The sequence below is a fragment of the Mus musculus genome, chromosome 10, assembly GCF_000001635.26.
Source record: "Mus musculus strain C57BL/6J chromosome 10, GRCm38.p6 C57BL/6J".
In the NCBI taxonomy this organism is placed as follows: Eukaryota; Metazoa; Chordata; class Mammalia; order Rodentia; family Muridae; genus Mus; species Mus musculus.
In genome coordinates this window covers 41,487,095-41,514,295 of record NC_000076.6, presented here as the reverse complement: position 1 = coordinate 41,514,295, position 27,201 = coordinate 41,487,095, and the positions used below count along the sequence as shown (strand labels likewise).

The 27,201-nt window shown below is 46.1% G+C and overlaps 2 protein-coding genes across 9 annotated transcripts; one reads left to right on the top strand and one right to left on the bottom strand.

The window, feature by feature from the left end:
• Nucleotides 1-23,925, bottom strand: Ppil6 (peptidylprolyl isomerase (cyclophilin)-like 6). Of its 6 annotated transcripts, XM_017314117.2 has the most exons (9): nucleotides 23,675-23,824; nucleotides 19,682-19,777; nucleotides 15,746-15,934; nucleotides 12,938-12,998; nucleotides 12,609-12,671; nucleotides 12,365-12,512; nucleotides 11,244-11,300; nucleotides 6,737-6,872; nucleotides 1-205 (listed from the first exon to the last, which is right to left on the bottom strand). In XM_017314117.2, the coding sequence occupies exons 4-9, from the start codon at nucleotides 12,938-12,940 to the stop codon at nucleotides 94-96; spliced, it is 519 nt and encodes a 172-aa protein (XP_017169606.1). In that variant the 5' UTR covers nucleotides 12,941-12,998; nucleotides 15,746-15,934; nucleotides 19,682-19,777; nucleotides 23,675-23,824; the 3' UTR covers nucleotides 1-93. The 6 variants fall into 6 exon arrangements, 4 of the variants coding, with proteins under 4 accessions (XP_017169606.1, XP_006512935.1, XP_006512934.1 ...); XM_006512872.3 differs by lacking the exon at nucleotides 12,938-12,998 and having other exon boundaries at nucleotides 23,480-23,925; NM_028430.1 differs by lacking the exon at nucleotides 12,938-12,998 and having other exon boundaries at nucleotides 8-205; nucleotides 23,675-23,857.
• On the top strand, nucleotides 23,926-27,124 carry Smpd2 (sphingomyelin phosphodiesterase 2, neutral). 3 transcript variants are annotated; one of them, NM_009213.2, is made up of 10 exons: nucleotides 23,956-24,313; nucleotides 24,736-24,832; nucleotides 24,945-25,021; nucleotides 25,272-25,365; nucleotides 25,473-25,562; nucleotides 25,781-25,863; nucleotides 25,987-26,119; nucleotides 26,199-26,303; nucleotides 26,471-26,624; nucleotides 26,714-27,124. In NM_009213.2, exons 1-10 carry the CDS (start codon nucleotides 24,264-24,266, stop codon nucleotides 27,088-27,090), a joined length of 1,260 nt encoding a protein of 419 aa, NP_033239.1. In that variant the 5' UTR covers nucleotides 23,956-24,263; the 3' UTR covers nucleotides 27,091-27,124. The 3 variants fall into 3 exon arrangements, with proteins under 3 accessions (XP_030100833.1, XP_017169351.1, NP_033239.1); XM_030244973.1 differs by having other exon boundaries at nucleotides 23,926-24,313; nucleotides 24,945-25,365; nucleotides 25,781-25,867; XM_017313862.2 differs by having other exon boundaries at nucleotides 23,933-24,313; nucleotides 24,945-25,365.
• Nucleotides 27,125-27,201: the final 77 nt, after the last annotated feature.

Sequence of the window (27,201 nt, the reverse complement as noted above, 5' to 3'; positions counted from 1 at the left end):
TCAAATGTTATCAAGCACCATTTAATTAAATATAAAACAGCTGATCAAATGCACAGCAATAAGGCACCACAGAAAATGAGAGTGGTATGAAAATCATGTGTAAAGAACTCCACTGTCTGCAATACTGCAAAGAAGCAATGGTCTTTCGTTCTCTGTTGGGACTAATTCTAGTTGCTTAAGAACGTGGGTTCCTTCGATTAGTTGCCTGCATAGGAGGGAATAAAAGTGTGGTCAGTCATGAATTTCCACATTCTGCTTACAATCAATCACAAATGGGGTCCTACCCAACTATAGCTAACCGCACTTGTAGATACTATTTACCTAATAGCTCTAGGTGTGCCACTTTGCCGCACATATGCCCACACCACTATTCAGGCAGTGACTAGTGCTTGGAGCTGCTTGCTGCTGCAGCTTTTCACCTGCTTCCCTGCATTTGCTCTGGCGCCTGCCTCTCCATCTCCTGGCAACCTTCTTCCCCACTGCAGTCAGGAGGGAAGTGTCAGAAACACCAATCTGATGCCACCTCCCTGCTTGAAAGGCTTCAGTATTTCCTCAGGAGCTTAAGATGAAGACCAGACCCTCCTGTGCCCCACCAAGCCTGCCTGTTCTGCCTTCCCCTGCCCTTCAGGAATGTCTTCATCTGCTCCACACAGATTGGCTTCCAGTACTTTAACCATCTGGTACCTTCCAGCCATAGCCGTCCCCTTCCCCCTGCCCAGCCATTTCCTGGCCTACCTTCAGCTCTCATCTCAGTCTTTAGAGTCCTGGGAAAGAGTTTCAGCCATTCAGACTTATACTAGGTTCCCCTCACCATTAGTGCTGCTTATAAGGGTGAAAGAGTTTTTCTTACATTAAAATTTAATACTACTCTCCCTCCCTCCCCCTCCCTCCCCCTCTCCTTGTGTGTGTGTGTGAGAGAGAGAATGAGTGTGTGTGTGTGTGTGTGTGTGAGTGTACAGGTGTGCATGTGTGAGTGTGCAGGTGTGCGTGTGAGTGTGCAGGTGTGTGTGCGTGTGTGTGTGCAGGTGTGCGTGCGTGTGAGTGTGCAGGTGTGTGTGTGTGTGCACATGTGCATATGTGTGTGTGTGTGCGTGTGTGTGCACGTGTGCAGGTAAGAGGACAACTTTGAGGAGGAGGAGGTTCTCTCCTCCCACCATGGGGTCCAGGAATCAAACACAGATCATCATGCTTGTGTTACAAGTGCTTTTTTTACCCACCAAGCCACCTCACTGGCCCGGAAATCATTTATTTATTTATTTATTTATTTATTTATTTATTTATTTATGGTTTTTCGAGACAGGGTTTCTCTGTGTAGCCCTGGCTGTCTTGGAACTCAACTCTGTAGACCAGGCTGGCCTCGAACTCAGAAATCCACCTGCCTCTACCTCCCAAATGCTAGGATTAAAGGCGTGCGCCACCATGCCCAGCTATTTATTTCTTTTTGTTAACTTCTGGTTCTTCCTTGAGGACAGAGGTATACTTTTGCTTAAAGTCTGGCACCTACTAGGCACCTCAACCACCACCCACTGGGAACGGGAATAAGGGCTCAAGCCCATGCTAGTCTGGGCCTCTGCAGATACTTGCTGGCCTTGAGCTAGAACCCTTGAGTGATGCTAGACTTTTAATGTCTTCCACTAGAAGACAGTGGCATGAAAACTGTGGAGATGGCTCACTTGGTGAAGTGCCTACACACAAACATGAGGGCCTAGGCTAGGAGCCCTAATAATGCTTACATACAAGTCAGATATAGCAGACATGTGTATAACCCCAGAGTTGGGTTGGTGATGGAAGAGACAGGCCGACTGATCCCTGCAGTTCTTTGGCCAGCCAGTTGACGCCACACCGGTGAGCTCCAGGGTCTATGAGTGTCTCTAAAAGTAGGTGCATGCATCTAATACAGCTAAGCCTTTCAGGTTCGTGCTGGGATGCTGGAGATGGCCCCCAGGGCCTCATGTATACATGCAAGCACTCAGCCACCTAGGCTGCATCCCCCGTGCCAGGGGGTATTTTTTTATTTATCCCACGCTGTTGAGGTTGTCCTTTTACTTTCTTGATGGTGTCCTTTGATGCACAAGGTTTTAATGTTGTTGCAGTCCCAATTCACCTATTTTTTTTTCTTGCATTGTTCATATCTTTGGTGTCAAATTGCAGAATCAATGCAAAATCCAAGTCGTCCAACTTTCTCTTTATTAACTTTAGATACCTATGTGGGTTTGTGCACATGTGTGTACCCAGGGAATCTTGGAAGCCAGAAGCATCAGATCTCACTGGCCCTAAAGTTAGACCATCTAACTCAGGTCCTCTGCAAGAGCAGTACAGCTAGCTCTTAACTGCTGAGCCATCTTCCCAGCCCCCTGACTAACATTACCTTTTAGTCCATTGATATCACCACACTTAAAGTGAACTTCTCATAGGGATATGTTGGTTCTGCAACTCATTACCTATTAACTGGATGTTTAGATCAATTTAATTAAAAAATTAAAAATATGGTGGAGACAGGAAGCCACATGCACATTCAGACACAAGCAAGTGCATCAACACACGTGCACATAGCTACACAAACATAAACTTGTAACACATATATGCAAAACCAAACAAAAACCCATACAAACAAACCTATCAGAATAAGGCATGGAGACAGGCCTAGACACAGACTAGTGTCTTCTGCCATTGCCTGGGTTGGATCAGTAGCAGACAGGAGTGGGGACAGGTTCTATTATATAAACCCTGACAGATGTGACCAGTGCCAACCATGAGCACACATGTATCCTCTTCATCTGCATCTGGGCTTCATTTTGTCACCCCAATTGGAAGCCCCAACACAGGTTGCTGTTTAAATGCTCCCTCCAAGGGGGGCGGTTTGAGAGGTGACCGGATCATTAGGGATCTGCCCTCATGAACGGCCCGTGGTTTTCACAGGACTGAGTTAGTTATCTCCATGTTATGACAGTCTACAAGCCTTCCCCGGATGCCCAGAACCATGCTCTTAGACTGCCCAGTCTGTGGAGCTGTGACAGCAAGAGGAGATGGGTGAAGACGAACGTCAACACAAGTCCATGTGAGCAGAAGATAAATGCAGATTCACTGTCTAATGAGGGAAGGCAGGAAGCCTTTTTCCAATCAGGTCTCACACAGTCTGAATGTGCCCCTCTACTGGGATGAGGATTGGGGTACAAGATATGCAAGACCAAGTCGCTGCTTTAAGTTGTTCACAATGTGCCAGAGGCTCAAGAAGCCACAATCTGCCACAATCTAGGACCTAATCCTTGAACAGGATTTCATCAGACTGAAGGGAGACAGAAAGGAACAAGATGAGCGAAGCCCAGGGACTGTTCGAGGGTGGTGACATTAGGGACTGACTTCAGCTCAGGTACCAATCAGACTGCTTCTAGATGTACATCCAGCCCTGAGCTGCTTAAACATCTCTTCCCTAGTTTCCCCACACCTGGCTTAGGTACTAATCTTAAATGCAACTTAGCCAGCCTCAACTGATCTCTTGTAAATCCTCCTCTTGTGGCACTCATGGTGGATGATACCATCTCCTTATTATCCAGTTCTGAAACCCTAGGAGTTATTATAGACCTAGCAGTGACAATAGGTGAGTATCAAAATGTATTTAGAACTGGGGATTTAAAAGATGGTTCAGTAGTTACGAGCACTTGCTCTTGCACAGACCCAGAGTTCAGTGCTCTCTCCCACTGGAAGGCTCACAACCACCTCTAAGTCTCCAGCCAGGAATCCAATGCTCTCTTCTGGCATCAGCATGCACAGCATCTCTCTCTCTCAAATAAGTATGTTTTCTTAGTCGCTCTGGTCACATTTCACGTGTTCAGTGGCCATGGGTGTCTGATACCTGCTGCTGAACAGGGCAGTGGAGACTATAAATTGCCATCATTTCAGAAAGTACAACACTGGTCCAGACCCTGCTATGCCCTCACCTTCAACATCTTTAGTCATCAAACTCCATGACTGTAACCTGAATATCATTGGCATTTGCTCCCTCCCTCCCAGCTTGCCTGAACTGCTTGTGCTATAGATAAGAGTTTCATCTGTACCTCTCATGACTTAGACCTTCCTAACTGGACTCGATACACTCTCATTCTCTTCCTGTCTACTCTTGACTTCTACAGAAATCTTCTCAATGAGCCACTCAAGTTGCTCAGAATTTATAAGTCTTCCATAGTTCCTCGTCATCTTTGGAAAAAGTCCACACCCTGAAGCATGCATAGCACCTACAGCCCAATAGACCTTGTTTATCCCATTTCTCCAGTCTATCTCTATTCTCCCTTAGGCTTCACATTCTAGCTAGCCCAGCTGAGCTGTAGGCATGCTTGTTTCTTGTTCTTTAGGGCATTGTAAGCACTCCTTATTCATTCTAAAAATTGATTTGATTCACTGTAATTTCTTCTTCCTCTGTGTGGCTAATGTTCTTCTTCACTTTAGCTCACATAGCTTTTCCTGTCCCTTCCCACCTACAACCCTCTGGGACTGGACCCCAGCATCATTTCCAACTCACTCTTCCCGACACTTCTACCCTGTGTATGCATGGAGATCTTACAAGCTTACAGTTTTAATTCTTTCCCCATGAGGGACCCTGGGCAAGGCCATGCTGTGGGTTGCTGCACTGTCTCCTGGTAGGCAGTCCTAACGTCATCTCACTAGAGGACTTGCCTTGGATAGGCAAGAAACTTCCGTTCTCCAGGCCTTGCTAACCACACGCGGGCTTCCAGAAGCTGAAATGTTAGATCCCAGGGAAGCAGTAGCTTCCCTGGGCAGGAAGGTATATTTCATCCACCTCCAACAAGACTAGTTGCCTAGTTTGTTATTACTTTTCTCCAGCTACCTCTGTGTTCTGTGGGGTCCTGGGGAGATATTCCAACCTGACTGAAACTACTGTTTCCAGAGTTCAGGGGCAAGGTCAGCTGAAACAATAAAAGGGACACACTGCCTCCCTGAGGCCAAGAGTGGCGATGACAGTAAATGGGTTCTTCCCCAAGGACAGTCAAGGAATCTTTCCACAGAAGGATCAGAAGGATTGATGTTGGCTTGTACTCTGGAACTTGGGGATGTAATCTTAACCCACTTCAAGCCTTCCAAATAGAGCAGATGCAGCCCTGCGCTTTCTTTGCTTCTTTGCTTTTGGTGGGGTTCTTTCTGTGGGGTCTAATGTCTCTGAGAGTCAGGCCTGTGTCTTGTCACTCTAACCATCAGTAACAGCAGATGGCAGGTAGCCCATAAGACTCTTACTGAATGAATCACGAATATAGCAAAACTGATGGCTGAGAAAGGGTGTGGGGCATGAGGGTCAGTGAGGAGTGCCGTACTGGCTGTCCGCTGTGCATGCCTGCAGGGGCCGGTGGTAATGGGCACATTGCAGTTTTATGGGGTCCCATTTGTGTCTGGGAAAGGCGGCTGTAATGGGGTAGAGGGGTGAGGGACATCGGCAAGATGAAAGAGGATGTTTAAATGATCCGAGAAGAGTTAAAGTTATTTGCATATAAAATTAATTCAAGCATGCATTTTCAACACATGCCTTTAGGACATGCACTGGGGAGGCAGAGGCAGGAGGATCTGTAAGTGTGAGGCCAACCTGGTCTGCAGAGTGAGTTCCTGGACAGCCAGGGCTACATAATAAGGGTCTCTTGTGAGACCCTGTCCAAAAAAAAAAAAAGCCAAAAAACATACACACACACACACACACACACACACACACACAGAGAGAGAGAGAGAGAGAGAGAGAGAGAGAGAGAGAGAGAGAGAGAGAGAATTCTAAAACCAGAATACTTGATTGGTGTGAGAGAAATGGAAAACAACTCATTATTTTAAGTTCTGAGTCTATGAATGAAAAGTCATCTAATTAAAGCTACCTCTGGAAGCTTTTGGAAGAACATTAATTTCCTACTCTTTCCACAGAAAGCATTAAATTAAAGGCCTATTCAGTTGAAGTGGACAGTGATATGAAAGTCATTCATGAATTGCAGAAATGATCCACAGCACCACGGGAAAGACAGGCTGCTTGCGTCCTCGTGGGCCCAGCAGAGAACAGAACACAGGGGACATGGAAAGTCTATCCATTACCCACGGTGGCCCACAGCCTAATGGGCTTCTTACTAATAGTCCAGTAATTATTATAGATACATGGGTAGGTAGATACATATAGAAAGACAGATAGATGAGTAGACAGATCATTACCAAAGCTGTGTTTAATTCCTGTATTTAAAAATTTGTGTGTGTCTGTGTGTGTGTGTGTGTGTGTGTATATGTGTGTGTGTATGTGTGTGTGTGTATGTGTGTGTGTGTATGTGTGTGTGTGTATGTGTGTGTGTGTATGTGTGTGTGTGTGTGTGTGTGTGTGTGTGTGTGTGTGTGTGTGTATGTGTGTGTGTATGATTCATGTGCGTGGTGTGTATACCATGGTACGTGTGCTGAAATCAGAGGACAATTTTTATGAAGTTGGATCTCCTTCTACCTTTATGTGAGTTCTGGGAATTGAACTCACATATCATCAGAATTGTGCAGCAAGCATCTTTACCCACTGAGCCATCTTGCCAGTCCTAGTTTCTGTATTTTATGGATAACAAGGTGGTTATAACTCTTTATTGCTAAATGTGTCTATTATTTTTGCTTTTAACCCTATCTTTGGCTAATCATAGACTATGTACAATAATCATGCAAATATTTTGGGCAACATTTTATATGTATGACTATAATACAGAAAAACCTGTCATATACATACCCAAAAGCCACATATTTTTTATCCAAGTAGGGAGCTGCCTGTAGTGTGATGTAGAATTGTGACCCATTGGTGTGATGGCCCTTATTGACCATTCCAAGAACTCCCCTCTTATTGTGAGGAATCGAGAAGTTTTCATCTAGGAAAGAATAATCAGCAGGTCACTGAAGAATCTGTATTGTTTACAACAATTACAGTGTGTAAGGAACAAAGAAAGCCTTGGTAACAGGCGCTGTCACGCGCCAAGCTGTAAACATCCCTATTAGTTTAAATTACTTTCAAATATTTAAGTAAACTTTTCTAAAGCTGTAAACTCTTACTAGAACTACTACTTGAACATTTAGCTCATTTGTGCTTACACAGCTTAAAAACTACTGTTCTTGGCATACGCGAAGCTCACAGTAAATGGCAACAGAGTGCCTGGGTTGTTCAGCAGTGCAGCTTCGTTCAGACAACTGATGTGAGCAGCATGAGCCTTTCTGAAATCCATCACGGGTCTGGCCCGCCTGCAGCTCTTACACAGAGCTCTGTCACAGCCCTTAAATACAGTGGAGTCACCAGTCTCTACAGTTTACACGGTGCTTCCTGTCCTCTGTGAGCAGGACCCCCGTCCCATTACTGTCTCAGGCGTGCTCCTCCATATTTATGATAAAGAAAGCAGTCTGTGCTTATTGCCTCTCATACTCAAGGCCACTTTCACCTCCAGCCTCCTGTGGGTTGGCTTTTGAGGGATGGATGGCTTGGGGTGTATACGTGCAGATGTGTAAAGTTACCCGGGAAAAGAACAGAGCTGCCGAGGAGGCTACCATTTTTAGAAGTCTCGTCCCCAGATTTGTTACTGTGATAATTAACCTCATTGCCAAATTGACAGGATTTTCAATCACCTTGAAAATGCAGCTCGGGGAGTGTCCAGGAGACGTTTCCAGAAAGGTTTAACTGAACAGGGAGTAGTCACTCTCAAGGCGACAGCACTGGCGGGCTGAGCATCAAATTTACCTCTCTGCTACTGCCACGCCTTCCCTGCCATGCTGGACCACACCTCCCAGCTGTGAGCCAAACAAGCCCTGCCTCCCCTCCCCTAAATGCTTTGGTCAGATAGCTCGGCACAGAAACATGGCTAACAGCCTCCAAGTTCAGATGTACTAAATCAAGTGGGGCACGACAAAGTCGTTATCCACTGACTACAAGGTTCTGACTTGGTGATTTAGCTCAGCGGTCAGGTACCTAACCTGGAATGTAGAAGGTGGTGGGTTCAATGCTAGCTTAGTTAGTTAACACATAGCTACCTAGATAGCTGGGCCTCAAACTAAGGAAGAAAGATTACAATTCCAAGGCCTGCCTGACTCACAGAACTCTTCACAGACCCACCTCTACAAACAGTAGTTTTCAAGGCAAAGCCTATAGTTATTATAGTAGTTATGTAGTTACATAAAACTGTATGCAGAGGCCAGAGGTTGAGGCAAGTGAGAACCCTCACTATATATACTGAGGTAGGTAACTCAGTGAACCCAGAGCTCACTGATTGGGTAAGCCTAGCTGTCCAGCTTGCCCTGACAATCCCTTGTCTCTGCCTTCTTAGTGCTAAATCAGAGAAAGGCTGCCAAGACAGTCCAGCTTTTATGAGGGTTGCTAGGGATCTGAGATCTGGTCCTTGAGTGCCTTACTCATCCAGCCGTCTCTTGTGCTTTAATATGCCACTGATGAAACTTAAGGACAAGGGATGGAGAGATGGCTCAGCGGTAAAGAACACCGACTGCTCTTCCAGAGGTCCTGAATTCAATTCCCAGCAACCACATGGTGGCTCACAACCATCTGTAAAGGGATCTGATGCCCTTTTCTGGTCTGATTTTGTGTGTATGTCTGATATCCACAAAGGCCACAAGAGGGCATTAGATCCCCTGAGCTGGAGCTCCAGGCACTTGTGCTGGGATGCAATCCAAGGCTGTCTGTAAGAGCAGCCCGTGCTTGTAGCACCAAACCATCTCTCCACCCCTGATACTTTCTGTAAAAGGATGTAAAATAGTCTCTCTCTCTCTCTCTCTCTCTCTCTCTCTCTCTCTCTGTGTGTGTGTGTGTGAGAGAGAGAGAGAGAGAGAGAGAGAGAGAGAGAGAGTATGCTTTCTGTAAAGGATTTAAAATATGTGTGTCTGTATATGTGTGCATATGTGCCACACAAGGCATGTAAAGGTCAGAGGACAACATTTTGGAACTGGCCTCTCCTTCTAGCATGGGTTCTAGGGGCTGAACACAGCTAGCCTGGGCTGCACAGTGAGCACTATTACTGCTATGCCATCTCACCAGCCCCAGTAAGGAGATTTCTTTGGACTACATCACACTGTAATGGAACTGACTATAGCTGAATGCAGGGGCTTGCCCCACCCCTTGGTAGTGCAGCCTTTCAATAGATCAACAGAGGCACAGAATTTCTGCTGTCTTTGTCTTTGTGATGTTCAGAGGGGCCAATGCAACAAAGGCCCACACCTATGTCTCTCCGTGGTCAGAAGGAGCTGCTATTCTACTGTAGTATTTCTTTCTCACTTATTAACTATGGTGAGGTGGGGAGGGAGAGGGAGGGAGGGAAAGGGGGGAGAGGGGGGAGGGGGGAGAGGGGGGAGGGGGGAGAGGGGGGAGGGGGGAGAGGGGGGGAAAGGGGGGAGGGGAGGGGGGAGAGGGGGAGGGGGAGGGAGGAGGGGAGAGGTAGAGGTACCTGAACCTGTGTACAAGCTTACAGAGGACTATGGAGGTTTGACTGAGTATTGTCCCTATGGACTGGTATATTTAGATGCTTAATCATCAGTTCATAGATTATTTGAAAGATTAGGCCATGTGGCCTTGTAGGAGTAGGTGTGTTGCTGGGAGTGGGCTTTGAGGTTTTGATAGCCCATGCCAGGCCCAGTGCCTCTCTCTGGGCCTGCTACCTGCTCCCCAATGTGATGATAATGGACTAACCCTCTGAAACTGTAAGAAAGCTCCCAAGTCAATGCTTTCTTCAGTAAGTGTTGCTTTGGTCACGGTGTCTCTTCACAGCAACAGAGCAGTGACTAAGACAGGGACAGAAGAAGGCACTGGGTGTCTTGTTCTACCACTCTTCAGTTGTTTCTTTAAGCCAGGGTCTCTTATTGAACCTGGAACTAAGCTGGCCATCATAAGCCCCAGTACCCCCCACCTGGGACACATGTGATACAGGCACATACGACCATGCCCAGCTTTTTCTATGGTGCTAGAATCCAAATTCAGGTCTTCACGCTTGGGCGGCAGGTGCTCTTGCCCACTGAACCATTTCTCCAGCCTCTGGAATACTTTATAAAGAGATTCTCTCTTTCATTTAGTATCTGTCTGTCTATCCATTTAAGTATCTATCTAAATATGTATCTATCTTAATGTTATTTTTGAGATAGATCTCACTATGTAGCGCTGGCCATCCTGGAACTTACTATGTAGAACAAGCTGACCACAGAGATCTGCCTACTTCTGCCTCCTAAGTTTGGGAATTAAATATGTGAGGCCATATCTAGCTTAGATACTTCTCTTTATCTATAGACTGATATATTTCACACAGAGGACAAATAGATGTTTACCTCAGTTTTCAAGATAATTTTTTAGAAAATATTTATTTTTATTTAAATACATGTATATGTGCATGTGTGTGAGAGTATCCATGCAGTCTAGAAGAGGGCACTGGATCCCTTAGAGCTGGAGTTATAGGTGGCCGAGAGCTACCTGATACGGATGCTGGGAAACAAATTCAGAGCCTTGCTAAAAGCACTATGCACTCTTAAACACAGAGCCATCTCTCTAGCCCCAAGATAATGAACTCTTTTTCTATCATTCCTCCAAAGGGAACCAGTTAGATTATTTTATAATTCAGTATCATTCTGAAGTCGTGGGTTTAAAATATATGTTGGCCTCCAACCAATTGCAATTGCTATTTTTTCTGGAGGTCAAATTCCCATATCTTTGATGAGTGATAGCCTCTTCAAATTGGCTTTGTTGGCATTTTGCCACCATTCTAGTAATCCTTAATACCATTCCTACCACCTGGTACAATAAGAGGAAACTATTCAGTACACTGGGATTTGTCCTAAAGAAACAGGCCAGTGAATGTATAGACAAAGCCTCTGTGGGCTGGACCAAGAGACAGTTGAGACAGTCTCATGTAGCCCAAGTTAGCTTCAAATTCTACATATCTGAGGATGACCTTGGACTCCTGATCATCCTGTCTCTACCTCAACAGTGCTGGGATTACAAGCAGGATCCACCATACGCAGTTGACGTGGCCTAGAGATTAATCCCATGGTTCATGCATGCTAGGCAAGCAGACATACTACCAACTCAACTACATCTCCAGTGCCAGTAAGACAAAGCTACACTTTAAAAACATCTCCAGTTTGAAGGGTAGCACTGTTTTAAACTCTCGTCTCTACTAGATATTATCACCAGTTGTCTTATTTGAATTCTTTTAAGTGTGAATAATCAGTTACCATGACTGACAAACTTGAAAGCTACCTACCTTCAAACGTTGGTCCATAAATAGACTCTCCGTCGTCTCCGCGCCCCTGTACTATATCTAAGAAATGACAACAGCCAGATCAGAGTGCAGTGGCGACAAAGAGCAGGTGCCTTAGGTTTGATTCTGCTTACATCTTACATCTAGAGTAAGGCGCCCAATTGAAAACACTCGATGATCACTTCATGTTAGCCTGCAATCATTTCCATGTTTATCGATTCAGTACGTTATAATGGAAAACCTTTGAGAAATATTAAATTATCATATGGTCACAACGTAAAGAAAATGCTCACACAGATCGACTTACTTCTTTGGGTTTCACTTTGCTTTTCCGAGGACTGCTAAGATTAAACTGAGCAAACAAAATGGGGAAAGTTCTTTCAAGACGGGGTTTCTCAGTGTAACAATGCTGCCTGTTTTGGAACTTCCTTTGTAGATCAGGATGGCCTTCAGGTCACAGAAATCTGCCTCCTCAGTGCTGGGATTAAAGGCATGCACCCCATGCCCAGCAAATATCGATTTTATATGTGTGCTTTGCTATGTATTATGTTCATTCTAGAGCTGGAGTTATGGTCAGCTGTGAGCTGCTATCTCAATGCTAGGAATTGAATCCAGGTCCTCTGCAAGAACAAGTGCTCTTCACCACAGAGCCATCTATTCAATTTCCTTTGAACATGAATAAAACTAGATTCTCTAGGTGCTGGGACGGTAGCTCACATGGTAAAGTGTTTTCTGAAGACCTGAGTTTCATCCTCACCATCCACAGAAAAAGGAAGCAGGTTGGCATATGCTGGAGATCTCGTGGATCCTGGAGCTGACTGTCCAGTCACCCTGGCTTAACTGGCAAGCACCAATCACAGTAAGACACCCCATCTCAACAGACATCTCCTGAGGAATGGTACCTAAGGTTGACCTCTGGCCTCTGCACATGTGCATACAAACCTGCAGGCACCCTACCCACCCTCACACACAAGTAGATCCAGCCAGGTTTGTTAGTGCACACCTTTAATACCAGCATTCAGGAGGTAGAGGCAACTTGGAGGCCAGGCCTAAGTCTTTATGAACTCTCTAAAGGTAAATGCGTGAAAGTCTGGGAACTTATTTAGTTTTAGTTTTCAGCTCACCTCCTCCTTGTATCCAACCATTCTGAACTACTCGATGAAAAATCGAATCTTTGTAATGAAGCTTTGTGCCTCTCTCAGAAAATCCTGACGTTCCTGTGCACAAGACCTGAAAATTTGTACATGTTCTGGGACATGCATCACAATACAGCTATAAAATAAAGATGAAAGGTTTCAAAGATTACTCCATACTCATCAATTACAGACGCCTTAAACTTATTTGAAAAAGATAGCAAAATTCTCTTACCTCAAAAATCAGTCTTCCAATTGGAGAAAGATCAATACAAATGTCCAAGTACACAAAATCATGCTATTAAAATTAGGGAGAAAAAATAATGCAGGTCAACGTTGTGTAAGAAAGTTTTAGAAATGTTAAAAAAAAAAATAAGGCATTCTTTTCAGTGATAAGATTTTAACCACAATACAGCAAATACAAGCTAAGCCATAATACCAGTAGAAAACTCAACAGTAAAATTAATGACTTAAAAGAATTTTAAATTTTATTTTACCAAGTCTTTATAACCCACATTACATAGTAGTTAAAAATCCTCTCAGTAGTGAACAGTATTAACTTACCATGGCCTAGCAGGTCACAAAGTCCAGAGCTCAGAGTGGAAAAGAACAGGGGACAGTCCTCCTGGGGAAAGGAACAAACTAGGGATTCTTTTGTACTCTTCTGAGTAGGTTTGGGAAAAGATCCAAGTGAGTGTCATGGAGTTGGTTACTGTGTGTCCTGGATTTTCAGAGACTGTGGAGACCAGCGAGAGCCAAGCCACACCCATTCCGACTGGGAAATTAAGGCCACTGTGGCTTTGGCAGCCTAGGCAGGAACAAGAAGGGGATATGCTTTCTGGTTCTCTTCATTCACCCTCTCCTGAGCTACAGTCCTCTCGTGTCACATGATGCAGCACTTCCCGCAGACACAACTGTTTCTGAGGCCTTGCCTAGCCCTGTAAGAGGGCATCCAAAATTGGTCATGAAGGTTCCTGTCTGTAATCCCAACATTTGTGAAGCTGAGGCAGGACGAGTGCTGTGAATCCAAAGACAAACTGGGCTATATTGTGAGTTTCAGGCTAGCCTGAGCTACGGAGTAACCCACTGTTTCAAAAACAAAACAAAATAAAAAGACACCCAAAACGAATACCTTAGTCTTTATCCCCCTTTTCTCTTAGGGTCAGCCATACGTTTACTGGAGTGTATTTCAGACTTGGCCATCACTGTCGTATAACAGAAAGTTAACTTAGTTAATGCAGTGCATAATTTGTCTTCTTCCTCACGAATCTGGGAATCAGCCGGGCAGTGGTGGCGCACGCCTTGAATCCCAGCACTCGGGAGGCAGAGGCAGGTGGGTTTCTGAGTTCAAGGCCAGCCTGGTCTACAGAGTGAGTGCCAGGACAGCGGACAGCCAGGGCGATAAACTCTGTCTCAAAAAACCAAAAACCAAACCAAACCAAACCAAACCAAAACAAAAACCTCTGGTTTAGAATGGACAGTAAACCATAGGCTGGTCTGTTTTCTTTAGCATCTGCTGCTGGGTTTCCGAATCTATGTAACATCTAATCATCCTTCCTATCTGGGCAACGACCCAGTGTTATTTTATAAGCACTGCTAGAATGTTCAAGGGCCTAGTTCTCCCTCTTCTCACCCTGTGAGAGGCAGGCAGGTTAGAGACCTATGGCCTAGACTTGCCAGACAAGTGCTCTGAAGTCCTGGGGTTCAGGACGTATTGTAAAGATCCAACTCTCCATGTTGAGGGTGGCAGCCTGAACCCACGACTCGTGCCTGATGAACTTGGGGTGGCATCCTGGCTACACGTTCCTCTGGCATGGATGGCGCTGGCCATTTCCCTGGTGTTTGACCTCCCTTGTTTCCTAACTGGTCTCTAAAGCCATTTCCCCAGCTTCCCTGTGAACGGTGAGTGTCAGCAGCACTGCAATAGCCATCCGGCTTCTTGAGGCAGTCACAGTAGCGTCACACCGCTAACACCCAGACTTGTGGCTCAGGCTCTCATTCTCTCCTTATTGCTACTGACACTCCTGGGAACACTGTGTATCTCCGGACTCCTGTCTCTCTGAATGCACTGTTTATTCAACCCAACACTAGGTACCAATATGTTTCATTCCTGTTCAAGGCAGTAGTTAAACAAGGGTCCATGAGACAAAGTCTTTGCCTCTGCCAACTCAGGTCCTAGCAGTGGGTCATTCTGTGGGCACAGGCCAGCATGAGCAGAGGTTACTACATCAAAGGTCTTTTTCCTTTTTCTTTTTTCTTTTTAAATCTTTGTCCTGGATAAGTTTTTGTCAGTGTAACACAAACCTATACATCTTCCTGGGAAGATGGAGCCTCACATGAGGAAATGCCTTGATCATATTGGCCTGTGTGCATATCTGTGGGGTGTTTTCTTAATTGCTAATCACTGGAGGAAACCCGGCTCAACGTGAGCAATGCCATCCTGGACTGTACAGAAAGGTAGCTGAGCGAGCTAGGGGGAGCAAGCTAGTGAGCAGCATCCCTCCACAATGCTGGCCAGCATCAGTTCCTGCCTCTTGGTTGCTGCCTCAAGCTCCTGCCCTGCCTTCACTTGAAGATGGACCATAGACCAAAATCCCTTCCTTCCCAAGTTGTTGTTGGGTCATGGCATTTACTACAGAAAGCAGACTGGGACACCATCCTTCCCTGCTCTGTCTGTCTGTCTGTCTGTCTCTGATGAAACTCATGCTTCCTATCAATCTTTGCCGCTACAGCTGTTGCCAATTCTTTCCTGCTTTAAACTGCCCTCATCCTGTAGTTCAGCTAAACTCCTCAGGTGCTGGTTGTTAATCTTAGTTCCCACTTTTCATACTTCAGATGTCATCTCAATGCAGTAGCTCTCACGTAGCTGTTAGAAAATACTAATTAAAATATTTCAGGGCCAGAGCTGGAGAGATGACTCAGAGATGAAACAAACTGGCTGCTCTTCCAGGGGACACAAGTTCAGTTTTCAGGACCCACATCAAGGGCCTCACAAAAGCCTTTCATTTCAGCCCTCTTCTAGCCTCTGAGGGTGCCTGCACACATGTGGCTCAGCAGGTAAATCTTTTACTTACCATACAGGCCTGATGACCTGAGTTCAACCCCCCAGAACCTACATATCACTGAAGCATAGCGTGGTACACATGCCTTGATATAAAGATTCTTGATAATATTTAATAATAGTAATCACTAGAATATTTAATAATTATATAATAACAAAGATTCAGCCAAACCCTGAACCCATAATCCTTTGCAACTGCCTTAATAAGGTCCCTGGGGATTACACCTTAATCCCTTGTCCCATGTATCTACTTTGTGAATATATCAACGATTGATGACGAACCAATACTATTAGAAATCTGTGTAACTTGCCTTGGTGTCTTTTAAGAACTTCGTGGCATAGTCCAGAGTCAGCGCCTCATACAGAGCGGAGGGCCGGACATCGATCACATCCCACACCTTCTGGGCCCACTTCTTCAGATCAAATGCGTTACCCAGGAGTTGATCATTAACAAAACACATCACATAGGAGGAATAGACCCAGGTTTCACCCTTCAGTTCCTACAGGGAAAGGGGAAATAATGACAGAAGGAAACAACTGCTAAACCCACACACCAGAGCTTGACAAGAATTCTACAGCCCGACTGGCCAACTCCAGAATCTCATCTCTTAAAATATGTTTTTAAAAACCATCTTTTAGAATTCTGCTGTCAAAAAAAAAATCCTTACCATTTTTGAGACTCTTAACATAATGAAGAAAAGAGAATAACTTAAAAAGCAATCTTTAAACTATTGTAATCAGAGACCGATAGAATCTGGTAGTAGTAGTAGTAGTAGTAATAATAATAATAATAATAATAATATGTACATAGAATGTCTGTTGCATTAATTTCTGAATTAAATGCACTCTTTGTCTCCATTTATGAGGTGCATTTTACTGTGTGCATTTGTGGAAGAGGGTCTGAGAAAGACATGGTTTTCCATGCAAAGAACTGAGTGTGTGTGTGTGTATGTGTGTGTGTGTGTGTGTGTGTTTGCGTGTGCTTGCGCACATTCAAGTAAGTAAGGCAGACTGGTAGGGGTATGTGGAAAGGATAGAACTTCAATGTTCAGAACTAAAGTCAAGACTCAGGAAACAGACAATGCTGAGGAACTTTGGAATCAAATTCTTAGTACTTCCCGTTAAGAAATTGTAGCGTGAAAGGAATTGTTAAAAATCAAGCAGGTTTAGTTAAAGTTAATAAAACAGCAGTTCTCATTTATTGCACGAGCGTTGACAAAACCTATTTTACTGAAATGTCAATGAGGCTTCATGACCGCACAGGTTCACCAGCCAGTGGCATGGATGCTATCAGCCCCAGGCCTTTCTGGATCCCAACCTACCACTGTTAAACCACGGGACTGAAATAAGGTTTGACATCATGAGGAAGTAAAATCGCTGCCCCAGAAGTGCTTAACCTCGGAAGAAATGGGTACATCTCTCTCCTTGAGGTCCAGCGCGTGCAATAAAGATATGGGGCCCAGGCATGGGACAGTGATTATTCTGGACAGAGGAGAATAGAAAATGCCTCCGGGGCCAACAGGAGTTTATACAACACTTTTACATTGAAGATGAAACTCATCTTCATCCATACGATGCCGCCATCAACTTCCTAAGCCCCCCCCCCCCTGTGGTCAGAGAAACATCGGCCACTGAGAAGACCCTGCCTGTTGTTTCTCAGTGCCAGCCCCAGCAAACCATGAGTGACTTGGTGCAGCCATTTGGAAGTTATAGTGGAAGCTGATTTGTGAGCCCATATGATTGCCAGACCTAGGGATGATGGGCTGACAAGAGAATCCTGCATCTCTAGTGAAATCCAGGGAAATGCTGGTTCTATAAGCAAAAATACTGAAGTTCCTGCTGCCTGTCACCACAAGCTGCAGTGATCAGGAATAAGAGTTGAGTCTTTAAGCTGTGCTTCATGCAGAAAGCTAGCCATCTGGAAGACAGAGTCAGCATCCTGACTATGCCTCCCCTAGTTGTCTTCGGTTAGCTTGTCTTGCAAGTAGAGACAAAGGCAGTCGTTCCAAGTTCACACTTGCTCCTCTGGCCAACCTTGACTCTGAGATTCATAGTATCCTCACCCCTCCCATGATTTCCCCTGATTATTTACTGTCACTCTCTGTTGGACAGATTTGGATACTCTCTAGACAGCATCCAAGATAAGCCAACAGAAAAGAATGTGGCAGTGTCTACCTGCTGATCTGTGTTTAAGATTCCTCTCTACAACACGAAGTATCAATGTAGCCTCTCCATAGGACATAGAAGTGCCCCATCTGTCCCTCTTGCTCCCACCAGCCAGCCGGGCTTAAGACTGAATTGGAGAAGTATGAGTTTGAGCAACAATTTGCCTTCAACTTGCCAGCGAGCTGTACTGCCAGCTCCTCTGAGGAGCCCTACTATCCTCTAACGTGCTTTGTGTGCCTTTGTTAAAACCTGCTCCAGGTTTTCACTCCAGAGAGCAAACTTGTTCATGATCAATGGCGAATCACTTCCCTGTGTGTTTAGATTTCTTGCTGTATTCCGTAAGACTCAAGCCTGTGGCAAGAGAGGGAAACGTAACTGTGGACATTTTGTTCACTGAGACAGTGGAACATGATAGGAGGCACACATATGTAAACACTTTATCTCTGTCTCTGACGCACTTCAGGACATGTGCTGGCTGGCCTCAAGACAGCAGCCTGGCCCTGATGTTTTCTAGAGCTTTCTGCTACTAACTTCTATGATGCTGTCCTTGTTTGTTTGTTTATGGGTGGAGAGACAGGCTTTCCCACCGTCCCTGAAGCTGCGTCTAGAGGGAAGCACTATATTCTGCAGAAGCACAAGGCCAGAAGAACCTAATGAACTGACTCACTAGGACCCAATGAGCCAGGAAGTTCTATACTCAACACAGACATGGTTGACACTAATAAGGTTAAGGTGACACACATGGGTATGGAGGTGGGAGAAAGAAGAAAGGAGAGAGACAAAGTAAAGCAGCAATGCTGAACTAGAAGACCTCATCAGACCAAGGGGGAAAGCAAGCAGGAGAGTGCACACAAATCTAAGGTAGCCTGGGCTGGAAGGGGAGGGTTCCAGGGTGTCAGGGGGAGGTGGAACCGTGCAAGACGACCTTACACATGGATACAAACCACAGACCGTTGCAGGCAGACAATGTGAGGCTAGTTGGTAATATCATACACTAGACTATAAAACTTTCCAAAACTATTTTATGTAGGGGCTAGAGAGATGGCTCAGTGGTTAAGAGCACTGGCTGCTCTTCCAGAGGACCTAGGTTCAATTTCTAGCAGCAACATGGTGGCTCACAACTGTAACACTAGGCCCAGATCCAGTGTCCTCGTTTGGTCTCCGTGGGCACTAGGCATGCATGTGTTGTGCAGACAAAACACCCATGCACATAAATAAAAATTAATAATTAAAGAAATGTCTTATGCTAGGATTGGCCAACTGTCCCGCTTTCCTTTCATGGCTTTAGTTTAACACTGGACTTCCGGTATCCCAGGCAAATCAGAACCAGTGGTTATTCCTCGCTGTCGAAGGTCCTGAGTGTCTCCCTCCTCCCTATCCCCCAATGCTAGAATCATGTCCTCCATATCTTGAGCACTATGTACAAGTGTTTGTTATGACCTTCCCACATGACACATGACTGAGTCAAAATGCCGTACCCACATCCTTCTCCCTCTAGGCTCCAGGTAAGACTATCTGGGAGCATTTCAGGGAGGTGGCATCTCAGAAGTAAGCTTTCCTCTCATCTACTATCTATTCCAAACAAGCTCTGCTAGTCCTGAGGCAGGTCTGGGTTCTTAAAAGTACTGTTAGAAGAGAAATCTAGAGAACAAAGCTCCTGCTAAGACAAGCTGCCTCATGGGAGGGTGGCTTCTGCCAGCAGAGTTCCTCCGACAAGAGCCCCACACAACTCTGTTATCCCTGATATACATACCTACATTTTCTGGATTAAGGGCCAGGACACTGTACGCCGAGTGCCAGGGTGTCACAGGAAGTGTAAGAAACACAGAAAGAAGGAATGGTAGCCATCGGGGCTAACTATCATCTCTGGCAGTTTAAAATGCATCTCTCTCACATGCTACCTAAAAGGACATCCTGGAAATAGTATACCGTTTAGGAAAGATATCTGTGAAGACGATTAAAATAATTTAGGGAAGGCACACAATTAAGAGAAAATAATTGCAGCTGGGTATGTCATTTCCCCAAACTGCCCAACAATGCACGTACTTGCCAATCTCCCCCCACGCGGACAGATTCCTTACCCTCTTCTTCTCCTCCAGAAACTGATCCCAAGCAAACTCTTGAAGAGGAACTATCACCGGATCTTCAAATCTGTACGGGTAGCTGGTTTTCAAAGTCTAGGTTTCAAGATAAGACAGTTTAAAGTCTCATTTATGTATTTACTCACTTATTTGGGGGTACACTGGAGGTGCACGTGTGGAGGCCAGGAGCCTTCCACTGCTACTCCCCAGCGGATTTGCTGACACACACAGGATCTCTCAGTCAACTTGGAGCTGTCAGCTAGACTGGCTGGCCAGAGAGCCCGTCTCCCCTTACCAGGCTAAGGGTTATACATGTACTCCAACACACCTGGCTTCCTAGGGGTACCAGGAATCTGAACTCAGGTCTTCATGCTTGCACAGCACGTAATCTGCTCCCTGCATGATCATGTCAGCCCCCAAGTTCTCTTTTTAAAGTCAAAATCATTTCCTCCCAACTTAAGGAGCTCTTCAGGGAGTTTCACACAGCACACGCAGGCCGCACAGCCTGAGATGCCCTGTCCTGTGCCCAGAGGGTCTACCAAGTCACTTTGATCTTGACTCGGTTATCTCCCACCTTTAGGGAACAAGATTGAGAAGGCAGGGGCATGTCTTAGTTTTCCTATATTGCTACCTCATTTGGTATATAGTAGAACATTGATACATAACTCAGTAAATGAGTTTATGCCAATGGTTTTTGGATTTGATATGTTCTTTTAGGACTCCCCCTCCCCCCAAAGTAAGCTGTTAGATCTCAGCAGATCTATTGGTGCTTGATTTGTAGCAAAACAAAACCAAAACCAAAACCAAATATTATTGCTTTAAGTTATTGATGTAGGGAGAATGACCACAGGGGCACTATTATGGCTTTGCCTTTCAGGGAAAGGAGTAAGTGTGGGCTTCTGGATAGGTTTTAGAACTGAGTGTGCTTTGGCCAAACATTTTACATGTGTGCGAAACAGGAAAAATTACTTCTAAAACAGACTTTAAAAAAAATGTGTAGGGGGCTGGTGAGATGGCTCAGCAGGTAAGAGCACTGGACTGCTCTTCTAAAGGTCCTGAGTTCAAGTCCCAGCAACCACATGGTGGCTCACAACCATCCGTAAGGAGATCTGACTCCCTCTTCTGGAGTGTCTGAAGACAGCTACAGTGTACTTACATATAATAAATAAATAAATCTTTAAAAAAAAAGATGTGTATGTGCGTGTTGTGTTGGGAAGAGAGGTGGTTAATGTTCACTGAGTGTGAATGCTTATGGACTGGAGGCCATTAGATGTCCTGGAACTGCAGCTCTAAGAGGCTGTAAGCTGGCAGACATGGTGCTGGGAACCAAACCTTGATTGCTAAGGATGATGCTTTGAGGCCCCATTGTGGTCTAAAAGGCACGGGTCTCGCGTTCTCTATCAGATGAGATGATTTCAAGAGGAAGAAAGCCTGGGTGACAGACAGCATATCACACTCTGGGATGGGTGCAAGATGGTGACAGCAACCTGGCCACTTGCCTTCTAAGACTGTGGTACCCAAACAATGGAACTTTTTCTCGGTTCCATAGTCTGTGTTCAGTTTCAGACAATCCTACAAGATGATCGCTGTTTCCAAGTAAGGAATTATCTAAAGTAATAAGATCAATTGTTTTCAAATTAGGCCCTATTACGCTTGTTCATAACACATTTGTTATAGAAAGGACTACATCCAAATTAAAATATGTACTAGTATTTATCCTTATCTTTTAAAAATCGAAATCTATGAATCAAGCATCTGGGATTACTCACAAACATACTAGGATTATAATCAAATATCCTCAGTTAAGCTAGAAGTGAATTTACATTGATACATCTTCATATTTGAATATAGTCACAAGAGTAGAAACTTAAGGGAAAATTACATTATTACAATATTAAAAACATTGTTTTGTTGACTTAATATCCTCTATAGCAGTTAACTCCTGAACAGGTTTTTTGTTTTTTTGGTTTTTCGAGACAGGGTTTCTCTGTGTAGCTCTGGCTGTCCTGGGACTCACTCTGTAGACCAGGCTGGCCTCGAACTTAGAAATCCGCCTGCCTCTGCCTCCGGAATGCTGGGATTAAAGGCGTGCACCACCATGCCCGGTTCTGAACAGTTTTTGAAAGAACTGACAGTCAAACATAATTTTGTATCTTTTCTTTTATTTATTTATTTATTTATTTATTTATTTATTTATTTATTATATGTAAGTACACTGTAGCTGTCCTCAGACACTCCAGAAGAGAGAGTCAGATCTTGCTATGGATGGTTATGAGCCACCATGTGGTTGCTGGGATTTGAACTCCTGACCTTCGGAAGAGCAGTCGGGTGCTCTTACCCACTGAGCCATCTCACCAGCCCTTTGTATCTTTTAATGGTTGAAAATAATCAAAAGATGAATTATATTTCATGTTATATCAAAATTATATATGTCTAACTCAGCATCTACAATAAAGTCTTTTTTAAAAAGATTTATTTATTTATTATATGTAAGTACACTGTAGCTGTCTTCAGACACTCCAGAAGAGGGAGTCAGATCTCCTTAAGGACACTCCAGAAGAGGGAGTCAGATCTCATTAAGGATGGTTGTGAGCCATCATGTGGTTGCTGGAATTTGAACTCAGGACCTTCGGAAGAGCAGTCAGTGTTTGTTGTGACTTAATCCCTGAGCCATCTCTCCAGCCCCTACAATAAAGTTTTATTAGAACACTTATATCCTGTGTCCACCGCTTTGCTTTGTTATGAAGACAAAGTATTAATAACTATGTAGCCCAGGCTGGCCATCAACTTCCTGTCTTGGCCTTTTGGGTGCCTGTGTTACCATACCTGGGCACACTGTTTTTCTCAACATAAGTCTAAGACTGTGTCCCAGAACACCTAACATATTTACTAATTGAACTTCCCAGGAAGAAAAAAAAAAGGTTGCAAACACTTTGCCTGCAGTGTGGAACAACCACAGGAAATATTAATGTCTTAAGAGAGTCAAACAAGAAAGAGAGAGAGAGAGAGAGAGAGAGAGAGAGAGAGAGAGAAGGGAGGAAGGAAGGAAGGCCACTTTAGCTGTAAGACACTGGTTCATGTCTCAAAAATACCAAAAAAAAAAAAAAAACCCAATAAAGAAACAAACACAAGCACTAAGCCTTCATCTTCCAACACACACACAAGACAGCACTTTCACTCTGGATGCTAGAGCAAGCAAGGGTGTGTGTGTGTGTGTGTGTGTGTGTGTGTGTGTGTGTGTTCTGAGGGTGAATTCTACTGCCCTTGCTCTCCAGCTGGAAAAAACAAGCACAAACAAACTAGTTGCTGGCTCAGGGCTGCGTGTATTTCACCACCGTACCCCCCAGGTTTTTTCCTGTTTCCAGGTAGCAGGCGTGCTGCGGCATGATTGACCTGGCTACATTTGTTTGTTTCCTGGTGCATAAAATATCATTCTACATGTTTACAAATTCATACTTGGATTCTTCACAGCACTTCTGGGACATCTCTTAAAAATCTGAAAAGTATCTGATTCTGCTAAAATGCAGAAACAACTACAGAAATTATAAAGGAAAGGCCCTTCCAAAATTAAAGTACTAAAAAAAATCACAAGTGTTTTTTTCTTTTCTTTTCTTTTTTTTTTTTAAACTAGAGGCGGGGAGGCTGAGGTGGTATCTGGGGCACCGGGTTACCTCAGCGATGGTCCTGAAAGCTGGAGCTTTTGAATATTTTCCCGTAATTTTGAATTTTGTAAATCCATAATCCAATAAAAAATTTCACGTGAACTAGCATTTCCATGCATAGGTGTTCCGAAATTACCATTTTCCCAATACGGATCCCCGCGAACGCTCGCTCGCGCTCCGAGTCTCTTCCAGGTCGCCCTTCCTTGCGACCAGCATTTGTTCTCTATGCCCCCATCCAGCCCTAGGACAGAACGTGGACCCCCGCCCGCCAGCGCAGGCGACACCGCGGCAGGGGGCTGAGGTGCGCACGGCGTCTGGGGCGAGGGGTTACCTCAGCGATGGTCTTTGACACCTGAAAGCTGGAGCTTTTGAAGAGCCCCACCACCTTCAGCTTCAGGGGCGGCTCGGGCGGCAACCGCACGTGACATGCTGGGGGCTTCGACTTGGGCCGGCACGGCTGCTGGGTGGCCATGGCAGGGACAGCAGAGAGCCCGGAACACAAATAGTGCGAGTCGCCAGGGCAACCGCGTGGCTCCTCCCCGAACGCCCGCAAGGGGCGGGACCTGAGTGAGTTCGTGGGCGGGGCCTCGCATCAACTTCAAGCCTGTTGCTGGTGGAAGCCGAGCCGGGAACAAGGGAGGAACCTGTAGGCCGCGGTGCGGAGAACCCACCGAAGGACCTAAGAATCTGGAACAGTCCACCCGAGATTCCTTCCAGGACTGCCGGCGGCCTCGCGCAGCCAGCCCGGGATTTGCAGCCGACCTTCTTTCCGGGTGGAAGGACGGCCTTTGTCCCAGTAACGCAGGAGTCGCCCCCCACCCCCAACCAGCTCGCGTTCCTGGGTCGGGGCAGCGCAGGACAGGGCAATAAGCCTGTGCGCGCAATCCGCCTCGCCGCCCTTGCTCCGAAGCACTCCAGCCATGAAGCTCAACTTTTCTCTACGGCTGAGAGTTTTCAATCTCAACTGCTGGTAAGTAAGTGCTCCCAGGCGTGGGCTGCAGCCTCGGAGCCACCTTCCAGTCCCCTCTCGCACATGCCTAGGAAGGAAGCAGGTCTTCTTCAGCCGAGCTAGACCCTGTCCTTCCCGAACCACCAAAGTCCACATCGCCTAAAGACCAGAGCTTGGGTGGTTGCAGCAATCACCAAAGTCCCTATCATCCAAAGCTGAGGTGATGACAGCAGTAATCGTCCCAAACCTGGCCCATGTCTTTCCTTTTAAATGATTTACTTTTATTTTATGTACATTTGGTGTTTTGCCTGTATGTATGTCTGTGTGAAGGTGCCAGATTCTCTGGAACTGGAGTTACAGACAGTTGTAAGCTGTCATGTGCTTGCTGGAAATTGAACTGCTGACCCATCTCTTCTGCCCCCTGCGTCCTCCACCCCTTTTAGGGACATCCCCTACCTGAGCAAACATAGGGCGGACCGCATGAAGCGCTTGGGAGACTTTCTGAACTTGGAAAACTTTGATCTGGCTCTCCTGGAGGAGGTGAGGTTGTAGGGCAGGCTAGGTTGGAGGAGGGCAGCAGGCGGCAGGCGGCGCAGGAAAACTGTTCTGTCTGGGATGAAATCCAAGCAAGTATCCTCACCTTCTTCCTCAGGTGTGGAGTGAGCAGGACTTCCAGTACCTAAGGCAAAGGCTATCGCTCACCTATCCAGATGCACACTACTTCAGAAGGTGAAAAGCCTGTGTTCTCAGCCTGTTCTCAGACGAGGAAGCTCTCCAACATTCTTGCTTGCACCCTCGATCTTCTTCCTCTGGGTGTGAGAAGAGCAGGCCGTCACCCTCATCTTGCAAGGGCTGCTGTCTTAGGCTTTGTTCTGGGGTTGATCTTAGCAGTAGAGCTGGGAGACCGCGGAGGGGAAGAGGGCTGGCTGGGTACTCCCCTCCTTGCTCTTCTGGTTATTAAGCAAGAGTTGGTTTTCAGCGGGATGATAGGCAGTGGCCTCTGTGTGTTCTCCAAACACCCAATCCAGGAAATCTTCCAGCATGTCTACAGTCTGAATGGTTACCCCTACATGGTAAGGATCTCTTCCCTATCCTTGCTAACACAGACTGGACGCAGCCTTCCTGGGGCCTTGGCAGGAGGGTGTCAGTACCCTGAGTTTTTGTCTTCTCTTGCCTGCAGTTCCATCATGGAGACTGGTTCTGTGGGAAGTCTGTGGGGCTGCTGGTGCTCCGTCTAAGTGGACTGGTGCTCAATGCCTACGTGACTCATGTGAGTGGGGCTAGCCAGGCTTAGGCAGTGGGTCAAGCAGCCCAATGCTATGGTGGAGAAGAGACGCCACTAGTTAGTTCTGCTGCCTGGGGATAAGGCATGGGATCAGAAGCTAGCATTGGGCAAGGTTCACCCATTCCCTGTCACACTCTGCCATGTGACAGATGACAAGCTTGATTCAGACAGCCTTCTCTTTGATTTCACCTATTCCACTTTAGCTACATGCTGAGTACAGCCGACAGAAGGACATCTACTTTGCACACCGTGTGGCCCAAGCTTGGGAACTGGCCCAGTTCATCCAGTGTGTGAGCCTGGGCTTGATGGGGGCTGTGGGGTGGGACGGGGGTTGAGGAGTGGCAGTTATCCTTGAGAGGGCACATAATAAGGGAAGAATTTCCTCCTTGCCGCTCTTCCCCCAACTCAGCCACACATCCAAGAATGCAGATGTGGTTCTATTGTGTGGAGACCTCAATATGCACCCCAAAGACCTGGGCTGCTGCCTGCTGAAAGAGTGGACAGGGCTCCATGATGCTTTCGTTGAGACTGAGGACTTTAAGGTGAGAGACTGTTTCCCACCAACTCCACACTTGTTCCAGTCTTCCTGTCTCTTAGCATCCTAGCCACCTGTTTCCCTAGGGCTCTGATGATGGCTGTACCATGGTACCCAAGAACTGCTACGTCAGCCAGCAGGACCTGGGACCGTTTCCGTCTGGTATCCGGATTGATTACGTGCTTTACAAGGTCAGGCTCTTATTCCCGGTGTGCCTTCTCCAGTATCTTCCTTCCTCTGTCACTAGCCCACGCTTTAGTTCAGCTACAGTCTTGGGCCACTGATGGCTAAAGAATAGAATCCTGTCGGCTGGTTCTCTGGGAGAATTTAAGCTTCTCCATGTTCTTGCTCTTCCTAGGCAGTCTCTGAGTTCCACGTCTGCTGTGAGACTCTGAAAACCACTACAGGCTGTGACCCTCACAGTGACAAGCCCTTCTCTGATCACGAGGCCCTCATGGCTACTTTGTATGTGAAGCACAGCCCCCCTCAGGAAGACCCCTGTACTGCCTGTGGTAAGCAGCATTTCCTTTGCCCCCTCTACTTTAAGGCAGCCCCGCCTCCATCCTGACCCTCCCCTGCTCTACGTTCTCTCTTTTTCCAGGCCCACTGGAAAGGTCCGATTTGATCAGCGTGCTAAGGGAGGCCAGGACAGAGCTGGGGCTAGGCATAGCTAAAGCTCGCTGGTGGGCTGCATTCTCTGGCTATGTGATCGTTTGGGGGCTGTCCCTTCTGGTGTTGCTGTGTGTCCTGGCTGCAGGAGAAGAGGCCAGGGAAGTGGCCATCATCCTCTGCATACCCAGTGTGGGTCTGGTGCTGGTAGCAGGTGCAGTCTACCTCTTCCACAAGCAGGAGGCCAAGGGCTTATGTCGGGCCCAGGCTGAGATGCTGCACGTTCTGACAAGGGAAACGGAGACCCAGGACCGAGGCTCAGAGCCTCACCTAGCCTACTGCTTGCAGCAGGAGGGGGACAGAGCTTAAGAGCTTAACAATAAAACTTGCTTGACACACTCTAGTGGCTCTACCTTGTTCCTTGCAGAGGCATGATGGGAACTGAAGGTCAGTGGCCTTGTCACTGTGTGGCTTTAGAGC

Coding starts and splice junctions, on each gene's coding strand:
- Ppil6 (NM_028430.1), bottom strand. CDS start 23,815: ATGGCCACCCAGCAGCCGTGCCGGCCCAAGTCGAAGCCCCCAGCATGT. Junction 11,301..12,364: donor TGGTTGGATACAAGGAGGAG/GTGAGCTGAAAA, acceptor GTCATTTCTTAG/ATATAGTACAGGGGCGCGGA. Junction 6,873..11,243: donor TTATGGACCAACGTTTGAAG/GTAGGTAGCTTT, acceptor ATTCTTTCCTAG/ATGAAAACTTCTCGATTCCT.
- Smpd2 (XM_017313862.2), top strand. CDS start 25,003: ATGCACACTACTTCAGAAGGTGAAAAGCCTGTGTTCTCAGCCTGTTCT. Junction 25,864..25,986: donor GAACTGGCCCAGTTCATCCA/GTGTGTGAGCCT, acceptor CCCCCAACTCAG/CCACACATCCAAGAATGCAG. Junction 26,625..26,713: donor AGACCCCTGTACTGCCTGTG/GTAAGCAGCATT, acceptor CTCTTTTTCCAG/GCCCACTGGAAAGGTCCGAT.